Source organism: Thunnus maccoyii, chromosome 15 (assembly GCF_910596095.1).
Source record: "Thunnus maccoyii chromosome 15, fThuMac1.1, whole genome shotgun sequence".
Classification (NCBI taxonomy): Eukaryota; Metazoa; Chordata; class Actinopteri; order Scombriformes; family Scombridae; genus Thunnus; species Thunnus maccoyii.
In genome coordinates, this window is record NC_056547.1 from 3209559 (window position 1) to 3226792 (window position 17234).

Sequence of the window (17234 nt, forward strand, 5' to 3'; positions counted from 1 at the left end):
TACCAGACATCTAAAAACACAGGCTCTGATGGCTGCAGGAAGTCTAATAATAATATTAGGTGATGTTGCTGTGTTCTTTGGCTGACATTGATTAAAGGAAAATTTGTTTTTCTTTTTCTTTTTTTTTTAATACAGCCTGGAAACACAGAGACTCAGAGATTCTGCGGGACACAGCAGGATCAATATGAAAGTGAAAGTCAAACTTTATTATTATAAATGTCCATTGTCCATAAAATGTCTGCTAGAGTTTATCCCGTGTTTAGTTTACCAGATCTACCACAGTTGGGCATGGACACAGATTTGCAGAGAAACAATGATGATTATGTTTAGGAACTATAATCATCAGTTTTACTTGGAAATGCTTTAAGTGGTGGAGATGCTGTGACTAAATAATGGATTTAAAAGTGGATATGTTCCACAAAAAAGCTGGTGAGTAAAATGCTGCCATAGAAATCTGCATATAAGACCCAGATTAAAAAAAAAAAAAACTATAATAATTTTCCTTTAAGGCAGGATCAGTCTCGTCACCTCCATGATGAAAGCATCAGTGATCCGTTTCTACCTTATTACAGTAAAACAGGGACAAATCTGTTACACTGGATTAATACTGTTACACTAGGTGCTGTTATTATTATTCTGCTACGCAATAAATATGACAAATTGTATAAAAATATACACCTAGACAATCAGCTGGGACGGGGGTGGGTGGGGGTGGAAACAGAGAGAAAGGTGTTACAGTAGGTGTGTGTGTGTTATGTGTATGTCCATGTGTGCACCAGGGGTAGGGTTTTTTCCTTTTTAGTTTGTTTGTTTATTTTAATGGTTATTTCTGTCTTTTCAGGGGAAACTGTACTGAGCCTGTCTGCTAACCAGACAACCTTCATTTGTTTACCTCTCTGCTGAAACTGTCAGCAGACTGCAAGGAACAGGAAGGACTCTGTTGGACTGCATGATAATTACATTTTGTCTAATTTAAAGCCACACATCATTATTTTCTCCTCATGAGTAATTTTAGAAGGCATATATTTGTGTGGAAAACATGACAGGGCATAATTTAGTCTTTTTTCTTACACGTTTAATGCCACATATTATTTGGAACTTCTTAAGGTCACTATATATTATCGGATCCTGGTGTACTCATGACTGTGTGTTCTTATTTGTCTACCTGCTAGATTTGCATATGTATATTGCATATTGTTTTAAAGGAATAGTTTGACAGTTTGAGAAATACACTTAGAGTTAGATGAGAAGATTGATAACATTCTTGTATGTGTGTGTGTGAATGTGAAGCTACAACCAGGAGACAGTTAGCTTAGCTTAGCATAAAGACTGGAAGTAGGTGGAAACAGCTAGCGCCCGGCCAAGAAATAGTCAAGCACATAACACCCTGTAAAACAGTAAATTGTTGTTTTTATGCCTCGGTTTTTGAACAGATTAAATAAACGAGACACAATTAGTGAGCTCTAGAGGTGCTGCTAGGTGTTTTGACCCTGTTTCCAGTCATTGTGCTAAGCTAAGCTAACCTGCTGCTGGCTGTAGCCTCATATCTAATGAACAGATATGAAAATGGCATAAATTTTCACATCTAACTCTCAGCAAGAAAGCAAATACTCCCACAATGCCAAACTATTCCTTCACAGATCCAGCCCAACAATTTTGCATGTTTTTTGCCCATAGCTACAAATGATAAATACTTGCACTACTGGAAACCATGCTGTAGCCTTTGACATTTCTTCATGTATTTTCCCCAACTTTTCAGGCAGCTATTGGCTTCTGTTTCTTTCCACACAGCTTGAAGATCTAATTTTAAGATTAGCTTGAGAGTAGTTTGCTATGAGAAGTCCACATTGTGTTACTTCACATTGATAATATTCCTTGTGATCAGTTATACAACAAAAGCAAGTTTCAAGAGTCTACTAATTGAGTTATATAATTAAGAAAAGACAAATTCAAAATTGTTCAATTCTACAGCATGCAATGGACGAACATTAGGAATATAAAGTACATATCATTTATAGTTAAATAGCTAAAACACCAGAAAGGTCATACGTGCGCATGAGGATGTACATACTGTATTTATGAAATGTATTGTGGCAGCTGTCGGAAAAGTCCCCCATCCTGCATCATTCCTGTGCTAGCTTATTCTTCCTCAGATTTTTGTGAATAAAATTGAATATTCCTGTTGTAATCTTCCAAACTACTACTTGCCAAACCATTCTTTTTTAATATTTTCAATTTTTCAAAAATATGTTCCCCTTTCCAAGCAATTCTCAGGCAGTTCCTCAGGATGCAGTGAAAATGCAGGACTTCTACAAAGGGCGACATCCTGTATGTACGTGTCTGTCTCTCTGTGCGTCTAGTCGTCACTCTCAAAGGTGTGCAGGTAGGTTTTGAGGCTCAGGGTGCTGGTGTAGGTGAGGTTGGTGATTCGGTAGAGGTCCAGGCCAGTCAGGATCTCCACGTCTCGGACTCGGGCCGTATGAAGCTTCAGCAGGTCTTCCACCCACTGTGACTCGTCGTCGGCACTCTGCAGAGACAAAGACAGGAAGTGGTTCATTGCTGTGGATACTATTAGTCCTCGTGCAGCAATGATTGTAGACATAAAGGACTGCAGGGCTGCAAATATTGATTGATTGATTAATCTGTTGATATATAAAATGTAAAAAGAAAAAGTTTTTCAGTTTACAGTTATATGAAACAGAGAATCCCCACACTTGGAAGATAGAATAAACTGATATTTTGCATTTTTGCTTGATAAGTAACTTTACAAATTCATTGATTGTCAAAAATGGTCCAGTCACAGCCATGCTAGCGGTACTTCACACATACTTTGAGCTAAATTCTAACGTCAGTGAGCTAATATGCTCACAATGACAATGCTAACATGCTGATGTTTAGCAGGTATGTTTACCACGTTCACCATCTTGGTTTAAACAATGTAAACGCCTGGAAAGAAGCTTTGAAAAACTAACTGTTCTTGTAGAAACACTTATAAAAGTAACAAGTTCAAGGTGCAGCATGCTGAGTCATTTAGAACACAGTGAAAGTAGTCCAGGCACAGCACCCTGGATATGAAAATTAGATTAAATTCATTCTTCTTTGGAGCATCAATGCTCATCATTACTGGGAAATAGGATGGTACATGGTGTCTCCTGGTACTGAGCATTACATGAACGCTGATTAGTGTTGATCTTTAGACTAATCTAACGGGAGTGAGAGATATAAAAAAGGCTGGGGTGTTTTTTCAAGAAGGACAAAATTAGACATGTAATGAGTGATAGCTTCAACTGTTGCTTCACTCCTCGTTGAATTTCCCTGGTAAAACGTCAAAAAACAGACCTCCTCCTGGAGCAAACAGTGGTCCATAGCTTAAAGCTGTTTGGAAGCCAGCCTTGTTTTTAAAGATTAGACGGCGTTGTGCAATGACATACTGTGCATGACCAAAAATGATGCACCTGGATCATTTGTTAATTTCCGCTCATGATATAAGACATGTTCCTTTGAAGTCAATGATGACCATGCCAGTAAACACAATGTAAAAACATGTTGTAATTTTACCAAATAAGGTAGTATTGTTTTAGTGACATGCACACCCAAACACACACACACACACACACACATTGTGACCTCTATTCTCTATTTTCACCAATTCTGTTGCTCTTTGGAGCTTTTTTTATTGTGTGGTTCAGTCTCAGTGTCTCCAGCAGCAGCAGGCAGCTATTTTTGTATATATTATAAATCTATTATAAAGTATATTATAATCTATTATAATCCTGTCCTCCATGCTCTATGTCTGCAATTTGTCTTTGTTGTTCTGTTCTGTATACACATCTGTTTCCTGTCTGTCCGTCCTGAGAGAGGGATCCCTCTTCTGTTGCTCTCCCTCAGGTTTCTTCCAAGTTTTTCCTAATTTGAATCAAATGTCTAAAGACAGAGGATATTGTATCAATGTACAGATTGTAAAGCCCACTGAGGCAAATAAAATTGACTTGACTTAATTTTGCAGCAAACAAGTTCTGATAAACCCACTGTACACTACCTGCTCAGCACCGAAATGCAGATAGACAAAGTTAAATATTAGCTGGTAAAGAAAGTGAAACATCAGGCACCTAAAAGAGTCAAATATTTTTCTCAGGAGTTAGTGCAAACCCAAACTAGGAGATCATATTGCTCTGTGTCTGCTTGATGTGTAATTAGGAATGGTTTGCAAAGACATTAGGCATAACATGGTGATAATAAGTCAGGACTGTCTGACAGAGTGTTTTGGAGTTCCTCTGCTCAGTAGTGGTCAAAACTAAACTAACACAGCATGTTAGTCTTTCTTTGTATTTCAAGAGAAAGTTTGAGGGTTGTGTGGTGTATTTTCATTAAATGTCATTGGTGTGCTTAAAGACAATATTAATCTATGCAGATTGATTTTATAAGTTTCATAAGCAATAAGTGCTAGTGTGTTAAATTTTATATTGATGATGTATTTGTAATCTCATGAATCACATTTAATCACGATGTACGTATAGAAGCACGGTAAAAGAATCATAATCATACACTGGAGAAATTTGAGTGTGTTTGTATTCCATGTCACTTTGCTTGGGTCTGCATTAAAGTCCTCACCTTTTTTAAAAATACTCTCTGGAGGAGATCAAGACATAAGGGTGTAAAGTGACTAGAATAACTTATAAAAAATAAAGGCCAGAAGACAATTTGGCAATAAGGGTGTAAAATGATCCCCAATACTTATATAAAAAAATTGGACATAACCAGATAAAATTGAAAATGCCAGTACATATCCACGACAGCTCAAAACCTGTCTTGAAGAGTTTTGACCAACAACGAGTGACGGAGATAAAAATAATAGAGTAATTGGCCAAAAATTAAGGAGGGTGGACGATAGGTGTGACCTATGCCGACCCAAGGGTATACAAACTACACCCTGAAGGAAAAAACCTTCAGAGCGACCTGGTTCATCTTGTATGCGCTAATTTGCTCTCCTTTATTGCTGGCATTAAAGAACACTTTGCTGCTTGGACCTCTGACTCCTGATTTTTATCTTCAAAAGGTAGTTTTTGATCTGGTGTTTTTTTCTTCAACTGTCTTCCATCGATCTGACACAACAGTTGCAGGAGTTCTCTTGGAGTAATTCCTGCATCTTTATTCAAATTTTACTCATTGTTTACTTGAAGCAATTCATAAATGTTCTGGAAAGATGCTACTTAAACTTTAAAGGGGGCATAACATGCTTTTTGTGATTTTCTGTTATTCTTATACTGTTATGATGTTGGATGTCTGTGTTAAACACAGTCAAAGTAAGTAAACCTATGTAAAAATGCTCACCGTAAGTCAAAAGCAAAACTTTTTGTTCACGTTACCTGTAATTCCTCCTTGTGATGACATCAGATCATTTGGACATGCCCACAAGTGGGCGTCCTTTCTGTAGCCTTTGTTGCTATGGTTGTTACTAAGGTTGTTCTATGGGTTGTTCATGTTTCTGATCAGATTCTGCATTTGAGAAGTTTCCAATTCAAGCACAGACTGAGAAAAAGGAGTGAAAGCCGACTGCTATTGTTTGTTTACGTAGCTCCCAAGACGTCTGCTGAGAGGCAGCTTACTGAAGCTGACCAATCAGAACAGAGTGGGCTCATCAGGAAGCGGGTCTTAAAGAGACAGGAGCTACAACGGCCTGTTTCAGACAGAGGCTGAACTGAGGGGCTGCATAAAGGACCAGTAGAAGATAAATAAGGAGTTTTTAACTGGAAATCATGAAAAGATATTCCAGTAGAGCCCCAGAATATAAATATAGAGCTGGAAATGTGCACAATATTTCCTCTTTAACTGATTGTTGAAATAATTACTAATATCTAATAAAAGTCAAATGACTAGACAAGGAGTCTTGATAGTTTGTACAGTTCACACAGGAGTAAGAGCAAAAGGTTGTGGTCTTAACTGGCAAGAAACAGTCACAGGATCAATGATACATCATATCATACTCTACACTACCTCTTTTTAGTGGTAGTAAGTTTTTTGTCATGGGACACTTGTACACAGATATTTCATACTCCATAGTTTCCTCTTGTATTTTTGGATCTTTTACGTTCATCAGTGTCCATCAAAAAGAGGAAGTGGAAAAAAGAGACAATGGAAAAGAAAATGTACCATATTGGTCCAAATATAAGACAAGGAAATCCATTGTCATTCCTAGAAAAACATCTGAAAAAAGTGAGGTCATCTTATATTCGTGGTCCAGACTTTTAAATGTAAACATACATTCAAAACAACAGATGGTGCTAAAAATCTGTAAAACAAATGCTCCCCTCCTGACTGAAGCAAGTCACCATCTCGCACATCTAGCCTACAGTGCCAAGAGGCCTGAAAGGTGGAGAGACACAGTGATCGTCTCAAACAAAGTGGCTCAAAAGTAGGCAAACAACTGAGTAACAGTAACGTAACGAGTGTTGTCCTCAACTCAACTACTTCACTGCCCCTCCTCTGCTCCGTGGAGCGATCATAACTGACAGCAAAACGCAGAAGAGAGCCTCACAATGTGCTGAAATGAAACAAGTGCACATAAATCAGGTAAATAACATGAGTGAACATAGTCTGTGCTGCGTTTTGCTGTCATTTATAGTCGCGCTGAGTCACTCTCCTCTCCTCTGTTTCAGTGTGGGCAGGGCTGACATTGCTGCCCTCCACACACACGCAGCTCTAGTTGACAACTACACCCGTTACGTTGCTGTAAGTGCAATGAAGGTTTTTGCAAGGTTTTTTTTAAAGTTGATTTTACCACATCTAAGGACCCCATTTAAACGTCCAGTAAACATTCGCTCACTCAGTACGTGGAGTCTCAAACAAAGGCTTCCATTAAGACAAACACTGAGGAACTGCATTATGTAATGGAGTTGGAAGTAAGCCACCTGGGAGGCTTCTTCTTCTATGGTCAAACATATTTGGACTTATTAACAGCTGTCTCATGATGTTTACACCACAGTGTACTTTCAATCTTCTGGACATCTCACAGTGGTCCCTGCTGAAGCCCCAACATGAATTATGATTTTCCATAAATGGCTGTATTTATATAGCACTTTTATCCAAAGCTCTTCACAATGTCTCTGCTGCTCATTCACCCATTTACACTCATTTGACAAGTGGAGAGGAGAAGTAAGGAAACTTCTGATTAGTGAGCGACAGCCGCCCCATATGAGTCAGTTCTGTTTCATACACTGGAAGAAACTTCAAGAAACTTTATACTCAACACCAAAAAGGTTCCTTGCTGCAGTTTACCAGCTCAAACACAACAGAGCGCTGGAGACGGGGTCTTGTTCATTCCTATGAAAGTTGCTCAGTAGTGCAGGAAGCCAGAAAAGCCATTTCCTGTTGTCAAGAAATTACCCAGATGAAAACATACTGCATCCATGGAGCATGTTCACTAGAGACTTCCATCAGCTGTGATGGCTAACATCTGGTTTAGCCTTCCATCTGACTTGAATGAGGATTAAACAATTCAATCGTGGGACTTTTGTAGACTTTCAAAATGTGATCAGACCGAATGATTCCAATTCTGATAGTGAAACCATAGTCATTTTGCTGGGGTTGTGATGCTCAAAAAAATGTATCTGGTGATGAGCAGATGTCTTTTTTTTTTTATGTTTCTTTCTCCCACTAGAGTCAACCATGCCAAATTTGCTTCAAAGCCCAGCACTGTTCCTGTATCCAGTTCTCTCTGTACATCCGTAGGCTGACAATTATTGCATGTTCTTGTGACAATATAAACATGGACAACAACCAGCTGCTTATACTGTTTATACGCAGTGCAGTTTTCACTGAGAAGGTCAAAAAAGAAAGAAAAAAAAAGGTGAGAGATTGTGTGAGATCCTGGAGGGAGAAGCACGGGTATCGTAGGCTGTAACTGGAGGAGAGTGAAATTTCTAAAAATGAGGTTCTGGTCGGCTGTGTATCAATCAGCTTTTCCTCCATTTCAGTTGTCCAGTGCTCTCTCTCTCTTTTTTTAATACAGTGTCTGCATGATTTTCCCAGAATTACTCCCAAAGTTCACTGTGGACAAGAACTGAAAAAAATGCCTCTTTGGGAAAACCCCTGAGTACCTTCACTGGGCGTATGTTATTGTCAAAACACATCACTAAATCATCTGAACATACTTCACAGCTCATTATTTCCTGAAACACTCATTCATCTGCCTGCAGTGATTTGTTCTATTAGTCTAATGGGCTCTGCAAACAATTGATCATTCATAAGGCAGTCTGGCCTGATTCATAACAAGCTGCAGGTTGCAACTTACATAATTCTGGATTTCCTTCCACCTCCTCTGATGACTGTGATAAGTTTCTAAATTTCTCTGTTGATGAGATCAATGGTCTCAGATCAAATTTCCATCCATTCCATCCAGAGATTATCATTCTGTTTGAGTTACCTTCCCTGTTCTGCTGTCTGGACCCTATTTCCATGCAACATCTTTTAAATATAGCTTCTTGCATCCGTCCATCGTCCTGCCCTGCTGATATAATTCCATCCAAACTTCTTAAAGAGGCCCAATCATTCATTGCCCTTAGTCTTCTCTCTATTGTCAACCAGACAAGGCTGCATACTTGACTATTTCAAGACAGCCAGTGTTTTCCCTCTCCTCAAAAAACCTTCTCGACACCAGCTCTATACTGAACTAGGCCACCTTTTAGTCAGATTTTCCAGGTGCAGGACCATAAATGTGGTCTTGAGGAGGTGTCTTTCAAACAAATGCGCTCACGGCCGGCTGACTCTAGTGGGAGAAAGAACCACAAACATCTCAAACATCTATGTATGTACCCAAAATATATTTCCACTATGTCATATTTCGAGATAAGGGATCCAACAGAGAAACTGTGAGTGCTGAACAGGGCGAGAGGAAAAACCACCTTTGTTATTCCCAGAAATAAGAATCACGGGTTCTTATGACTAATATAGTCCTCCTAAACAACAGAATAGATTGTTTTTCCAGTGCCTTCTAGTGATCAATATATAAATGAGTGTTCTCTTTGGTTTTCCACATCTCATGTTAAGGTTTGGTTAGGTTTTGGTAACTAAAACTGCTTGGTTAAGGTAAGGGAATAGATTGTTCTCATTATCAAAAGAAACCTACAAAGAACTTTAGCAGGAGACAGGATGCAAACAGTGATCTACAAGATCTACAAATTTCAGTGCAATCCATCAAGGCGATTACATGTCAGGTACTCAGAACCACAAATGTTAAACTGCTGGTGGTGTAAGAGGAAAAATCTGAGGAAACCATGAATATCTGTACAAAATTTCATAACTAGCCATCTAATATTTGTGCAGTGGACCGTCCAACCAACTGAAAGATGTTGCTGTCTCCAAGTATCTAATTGGTGACCTAAAGTTAAAGGCACTTAGCTGGGGAAATTCTTTGATTGATAGGTGAAATGAGATGTAAAGAGAATCCAGCAAGTGACAATTGCTGTCTTTATCAGACAGGAAACATGGAGACAGGAAATGCGTTTGTCAGGGGCAGGAGTAGCTGGCTGCAGCTACTGGCTGTATTATGTTATCGTGTAATGACGTCTTTTCCACTGAGCACAAACAATGAGCTCTTTGCTGCCAAAAAGGAAATCTGTTGGCAGCTTCTGAACTCAGAATCATAACAAAGTACAGGTCCGAAAATTAAAAAGAAAAATAAAGAAACCGGTGACTATAAGTTCAGACAGTCAGTTGTGCAAGCAACCGTGTGATTAGACTGTGATACACTAACAGTCCCTTAACAGAAAAGCGTCATTTGATTTGCCCTGAAATCACAAACATTTCAGTGATTCATTTTTCTGGAAATTTTCAGCTTAGGTCTGTCAAAAACAACTTAACCATTTCCAGCAGCAGCAGCAGGCAGCTGTCTTCAGCAGATAAACCCACCGTACATTACCTGCCCACCGCCAAACAGCAACAAACAAAGTTGAAGACTAGCTGATGAACATAGTGCAGCATTTAGCATCTAAAGAGCCAGAGATTTTTTCTCAGGAGTTGGTGGAAAACAACAGAGCTAAAAGGAGTGGATATTGCACTTACATTCATCAGGTAGACACAAATACGACTCTACATCAATGATAATGTTGCTCCGTAACTGCAGGATGTCTAAATGGCAACCGTTTGCTTACAAGTTCGTCATATTGATTTTAAAAGATGTTTATTATATGTCGATATTGTCAAAGTTGCCAAAAATAACACTTAATGCCAGTTTAAGGTCAAGAGGGAACCAAACAGAAACAAATTTTCATGCCTGTGAGATATAAACAATAATAATAATAAAACAACCTCGTTGTAAGATTTTCCAGGTCATCTTGGATTTTTTTTTCATTCCTTATTCCTTCATTTTTTCCAGACTTTTTATGGCTGAAAGGCTACAATATGAATTTATAATTTTATGATTTTTTTTCCTCTTCTTTTTTTTCTCTTCCCTTACGGCTGTATTATATTTATATTTTACGATTTATTGGACCATAAATCAGGGAATGTTCAAGAATTTTTATATGCTCTCTAATGGAAGGGTTTGACTTAAAGATGAAAAACATTAACATTATTTGATTCCCCCACTTGTAAGCTGCATTTAATATGAACTTTTCATGATTTAAAGCCCTTACTTAAATTGTTTTACAAATAATTTTTCATGCCATTTACATCCTTTTGGAAGACGCTTTTGTCCAAAGTGACTAACTTTTTTTGTACATTTATACATTGAAAACTATTTTGGGTTCAATGTCTTGCTCAATGACACTTTTACATGTTGACAGCATCAAACCACCAACTGTGCTATTTAATGGGTAAACCTGCTCTGCCTGCTCAGGTCTTATCAATTGTCATCATCTTTGAAAAAAAAAAAAAAAATAGACCACTGTACCAAACAGTGAGTCACTTTACTTTGTGACAAAAAAATTCCATGAAATTTCTTTAATGTTGCAGTTCCCATTCATCAGAATCTCTTAAGTCACTGTGACCCATAACACACAAAAGACAGGTGACGCTTAACATTCAAAAAGCAAACAAACAAACAAAGAAACAAAATCTTATATGGATCAAAGAACAGTTTGACATTTTTGAGTGTTTTCCAAAAACATTCTATTCAACACCCACACACTGAGGCCCTTTATGTGATCACAAATGGAAAAGAAAAAACATTCAGGAATAAATCTTCTTGTCAATCTGATGTATTTATTTTAAAAGCGAGTCACACCCACCCACACACCCAGTCGCACAATTCATCTGTGATGAAGCACAAACATGTCAGCTCAGGTTTAGTTCAGTTTAACATATTGGTTTCAATATGAGCTGTTTTTGTTTTTTCATATTCCACAGGAGAGTCCCGCTGTCCTGCAGCTGTTCTACAGCTGCTCCGCCCCCTCTAGTGGGTCTCAACTCCCAGTTATAAGGAGACTGTCCTCCAAAGAAAATCGTCAGGATCAGTTGTTTCAGCAAGCGCCCCGAAATATAACTATAACCTATAACTAGACTTTAACCAAAGTACTGTCACATCATTAAACAGATGATTTGAACAGTTTTAGAAAGCACAGACAAAAGATATGAAGCTTAGCGTAAATTCAGGCAGGAAGACTTTCTGTAGCCATTCATTCATTTCCCTCTCCTCTCTTTCTTCCCCTGCTCCTCCCACTTTCGCATCAGCTGTTTAGGGGCGTCACTCCTAGTTCACTCCAATCACGGCTCACCTGTCAAACTTTAAAATCCGTTTCCCTCTGTTAGGAGTAAAGGGTTCGGGGTTTATAGTTCCTCTTTCTTCCTTTCCCTTTCCTAAACTGGACTGGTTTTCATTGAGAAGATAACAAGGGGATGTGGTTAAGCTGCGGGTTGATAAAAGGACGTCACGGTGAGGTGCGCGCGCAGCCACTGGAGTAACGTGATGAGGCTCAGCTGGGAAAGCGCGAAAATTGAAAGTGATACGAGTTGAGTTAAAGCCCAGCGAGACGTCCTTTTTGTAAGCGTTCGAGACCTTACAGCTTCACACCTTTCCTGCACCTTTCCTGCACCCTTGAGTAAAACCAGTTTTGTTCTTCGGGGACCCATCCCCCAACCACCAAAAACTGAACTGAACCGCCAGAAGGAGCTCACGGGTCACGAGAGCAACGCCCAGCGCTGGCGAGGCAGTCGGAGGGACTTGAAATGCTAGTCGGTGGGGAAACCTGATAAGGTAACCCACCTCCAGACTGTCTCTCTAATATTGGAAACCAGTCCGTCTTCCTCTGTGTTCTTCCACGTTTTCTCTTTTTCTACACCCTCCAGGTTAGGACTAGTATTGGTTTTTAATACTGAATCCCCTAGACTTGACTAGTCCGTAACACCTCTCTGTCGCTGTCAGCTGTCATTCCAGAGCAATCATCGAGACCCTCCTCCACCCCATCCATCCACCTACATGGCCGCATCCACTCCGTTACTTCAGCACCAGGCCCGAGTTCACCAGTAGCCGCTACCACACCTCCAAGATCTATGCCTCTTCATCACCACCACCAGTGTCTAGACTCCATCGGGGGGTTATCCTATACTACTCTTGCATTCACCTCCCCCCTTTCATATCCAGCAACATCACGATGGGGTCTAATCCACCTTCATCTATCATGCTTGTTCAATAAATATCATTTACTTTATAAAGAAACTGAGTGATTGATATTGTCCTGCAGACCAGAAAACACTTCTATGTGTCGTCCTGGAGTGCATGGGCCAATGATGTGTTTTGTTTAATGTGAAGGACTGGTTGGTCCAAAGACATGAAGGTTAGGTTAACTGGAGGCTTGAAATGGCCTGTAGATGTGGATGTGAGCGTGAATGGTTGTCTCTGTCCATATGTGTTTAGACAGAAACACAGTAGAACAACTGCAATACAAGCAGTGATGCAGGTAGAAACATCGCAAATAAAATCAAAGGGAGCTTTGATTTAATGTGCAGGTGGTCCTGATGTTCAGTTAAATTTAATTTTTTTTGTATCCAGCACCTATCAAACAACTACTCAGACCACGGGCAGATCCAGGGGCAGGGCTGGAATCTGATTGGCCCCTGAAGTGCCCTGTCCTGTCACATGTCGCTTGACTCGTTACAGATGAGTAAACGTCACAAACTGTGGCACCTCAATATTTCTTGTAACTATAGTGATGCTGTGTTTATGTCATGTGGGAGGGAACATAATAATGGGAAAGATTCTTGGATGCAGCTTGAATGCATGCATGTATAATAAGAGAAGGATAGGGCGCCGCCACTCAGCCTTGCAGCCAATATTTCCTAGTGGTCAGTCACGGTATTGCAGCGAAAAATCCCCCTGCAGCCCAAAAAGGATTTTCCCCATAGACCACCATTGTAAAAGAGACGTCTGTAAAACAGTTGACAGGACCCCTCAAACTGCAAACGTCAATTATGACTCTTTCTATTATGAACTTTTGATACAGGGAGGTTTTATGTTTGTAAAACTTTTCTCGATGTAAAGTCTATGGGCCGAGCAGGAATTTGCAGGCAGGGCCAACAGGGGAAACACTTCTGTGCACTACTGTGGGATGCACAATGCAGAAGCAAACTTGAAAGCTAGAAACTTTTTTTGGCGTATGCGCCAGCCAAGCAATTCCCATAGGACTGAATGGGCGCCATTTTTAGGCCGGTATCCAGCTCTTATAATACATCCTTATAATACATGCTTGGTTAATGAGAATCGTATCTATAAGTGGGAACTGGTAATTCTGATGTGACTTGAACGCGGCATGATACTGCACGGTGAGATGAAGTGAACAGTGGCGCACAACATTTCATCCACCACAGAAACTTCATAAGTCACGATTCCCCATATTAGTTCGTGTTAACGTATGAAAGAGCATTTACTTACTGCAGGCACTGAACTTACACTCAAACATTAGGTAGCAGAAAGTTACTACATCACTAGTTAGTTAACTATTCTATTGTTGGAATGTACTGTAACAGTTAGCTTGCTGGCTAACATTAGCTCGTTCTCACATACAGTTGCTAGCTAACTTAGTCCTTTTTTTGTTTACCTATGCTCACAAGCTCACCATCTGAAAGACAATTCTTATTCGTGAAATAAAGTTTCAGTCATGCAACAGTCATTGTTTAGTAAATGAAACTAACCCTGTGTCCCAGGCACCTCGGAAAACAGGGAAATATCTGATCTCCCACTTGAAAACGTCAAGCTTGAATTCACTGTGCCACTGATGTTAAACCATGCAGTGCTTAGTAATTTGCATGTTTGTGTTAACTTTATTGTTTAACAGAGATGGAAAAGATATGAAAAGAAAGGACAGGCGGATATTCAGTTTTTGGCCAAAGAGACGCCCAGCCAGCCAGCCAGCCAGCGAAAATGAGTCTGAGCAGAGAGAGAGAGAGCAACAGGGAGTTGAGCAGAAGCCAACTCCAACCCCTCTTCACCAGGACAGAAAACATTTAATCACAGCAAGATGATGACAACAGATAAAAATAACTGCTTTCTATATAACATGACACCAGAGTTCACATATGGACAAACTGAATTCTTGTTGTGAGGTTTCATGGCTTTGTTATGCTGAGCAGTGAATTCTAATGTCTACCAGAGCTCTCACTGAATGTTTTAAGCATCGAATCTTTTCCTTAACATTTTTTTAAACAAATAGTTGTGATTGTGTAATTGGCAGACAACAGGGTTTTAGCTGAATAGAAGCATGGATTTTTGCAATGTGTACAGATTGGGCTGAAGACGGCCAGAGTGAGGATAGAGCAGAACCATCACAGTCACTAAGCAGTTATTCTGCTCCTGTAGGACCTGATGGTAAGCTACTGTCGTCATACTGCTATTGTATGGATCAGCATTTAGGTAATTACTGTTTGTGTGTGTCATGATGACAGTTGAGTTATGGAAAAGGAGATGCATTCACATTTGAGTAAAAACTTAAATACGTTTTATTTCATTTGCTTCTTTCCAGACATTTCCCAGTGCAGAGCAGAGTGTCCTGTGCAGGTATGCATATGTTTTCATCCTGTAAATGTTGTTAATGGAATTTTAGTAAACTACATATTGATTAACAATTATTTACTGTGTCGGTATACTTCATGATAGTAGGGTTATGAAAGTTGAGGGGGCATTCATGATCAAGTAGGGGTCAAATTTGTATTTTATTTGCTTCTCTCCAGACAGACAAAATATAAAATAGACAGACAAAATATATTCAACGATGTGAGTCTTTGCTCAAAGCTACACAGCCAACAGCAAAAAAAGGAATGACTGTGGAAATGTACAAACACCTTACTGAATAAGGAATTGTGCATGGGTGTCAGACATAGCCACTTAGCCACTCTGTGCAAATTGTGGCCCCTTTATGGCCCATGATTTAGAAAATTCCAGTCTGACTCAGACTTATTACATAGAAAAACAAGCCAGTTCCTGTCTAGGATTAATGAGACGTGCGGAACGAGGGGATCACCAGGAGTGAGCATCGAGCTGCAACGATCAGTTGATTAATCATATAGTTGCCAAGTATTACATTAATTGCTATTTGGATAATCAATTAATTGTTTTGAGAATTCAAATGAATAAACTGTGATGTGGAAGAGGTTAAAAATCATGTTTCAGTAACTAGTCACACCTGACACCCGTCATTTATTTAATATTATATATAAATGTAAATTGCAACTTATTATTTTACTCCGGAAATCCAATCAGATACAGTTCTTGCAATAAAATGAAGCTTTGCTTTTATTTCCTGTGTCTACTAGCTTGCAGTCTTCTCAACTGCGTTTGTTGGCGCATTGCTACGTCTCTTGGTGCAGTGCCTTACTGTTAAAGCTTAAAAGCTCAACATCAGTTCCGAACTGCTGCACTCATTAAGGCCAACAATGATTTTTTAATTAAATATCTGACTGATGACTGGCTGATGACTAAACATGTATCACTCATACTGAGATCAAATACACTTGGTTTTATTGGTTTGCCTCTGGAAGACCGGGCAGTTCTGTGACAATAAACATGTCAGGCTAAATTTCCTTGACAGGCTTTTGTGTTGTGTAAAGCAATTGTGTTGACACTGGAAATGTTTGTGGCTTTTCTGGTTCCAGCAGCTATTTCAACTTAGGGATCAATTCACCCAAACCACAAAAAGCCACAAAAAGCACTGAGATGTAATTTATCTTGGCATGCTACTGTTTATAATAAAAACAATAGGATCCTTGCCCTTAGGCATGGACTACTGTGGACTACAGAGTTTTTCTTGGCAGAGCCGCCACATTAAATTCCCATACAAGCCAAGAAGCCAAGAAGCTTCCAGTCCACGGGAGTTCACCACAGCAAAATACCTCATAGTTTGCTTCTCAAGAGGAGGATTTTTATCTTTGGATAATTTAAAATTCAGCTCATTTAGGAAAGAATATGACTTTTTTTCCATCCAACAACTGATAAATTGAATAATTATTTGATAAACTGATAAATTTGACCTCTGCTCTTCAGTGACCACATTTACATGCACATTAATAGGCTAAAGGGGCACATAAACTGCACATTTTGGATATTCTTAATTAAGCATTATTCCAAATGTAGTATTTTTAGACTAAGAAAGTGGGATATGCCAATATCATTCTGGTTTTTGATGCATTCTTTGGACATGTACACAGTGCATTCAGAATGTGTGTCTCGGTTGGGGTTTTTACCACAGTTTGTGGCCTCTTGCCTGTTTACAGTCAGCTCTGTGTGTAAACCAACCAACTAACCAACAGTTTGCAAGGCTGGAATAGAGATGCATGTCATGCTGGTGCAGGAAGGCAGACAGGGGAGCTGTTCAGGGCGGGCTGGGAAAACAGAGCGCGCCTTTTCCACGAGGGGTTTGGTTATTATCCTGTCATGCAGCCATGGGCTGACAGTGACGACTAAACATCATGGACAACCTGGGTTCTGAGTGTGCCTATAACTATAAATTAATAATAGGGGAGAACGGGGTAAATAGAGCCAGTGTGGGTAAAATGAGCCACCCCCTTTATCTAGGTAACCATAAGCAAAAGTAATCATGTGACCACAAATTAAGAAAGAATAGTTCACATTACTCAATCCATCTTGGACTCAAGCACATGGAGAGAGTGGTCAGCAAAACAGAGCAAAAAAAAAAAGATTTTTGTCATGCCAAGTGAATTCATCATGTTACTAAATTCATCAGTCTTGTATCTTAATTAAAAAAGATAAGTTTTGGACAAGCTACAAAACAAAGTCATAAACTTAGCAT

At 39.4% G+C, this 17234-nt stretch overlaps 1 protein-coding gene across 1 annotated transcript in view; it reads right to left on the reverse strand.

Moving 5' to 3' along the window:
• Window positions 1-1314: 1314 nt before the first annotated feature.
• Window positions 1315-17234, reverse strand: part of LOC121912918 (ectonucleotide pyrophosphatase/phosphodiesterase family member 2) — a 73276-nt gene continuing 57356 nt past the window's right edge. The window contains exon 25 of the mRNA XM_042435470.1: window positions 1315-2527. Coding sequence (XP_042291404.1) covers window positions 2357-2527 — 171 coding nt within the window. The 3' untranslated portion in view covers window positions 1315-2356. The remainder of the gene's footprint in view (window positions 2528-17234) is intronic.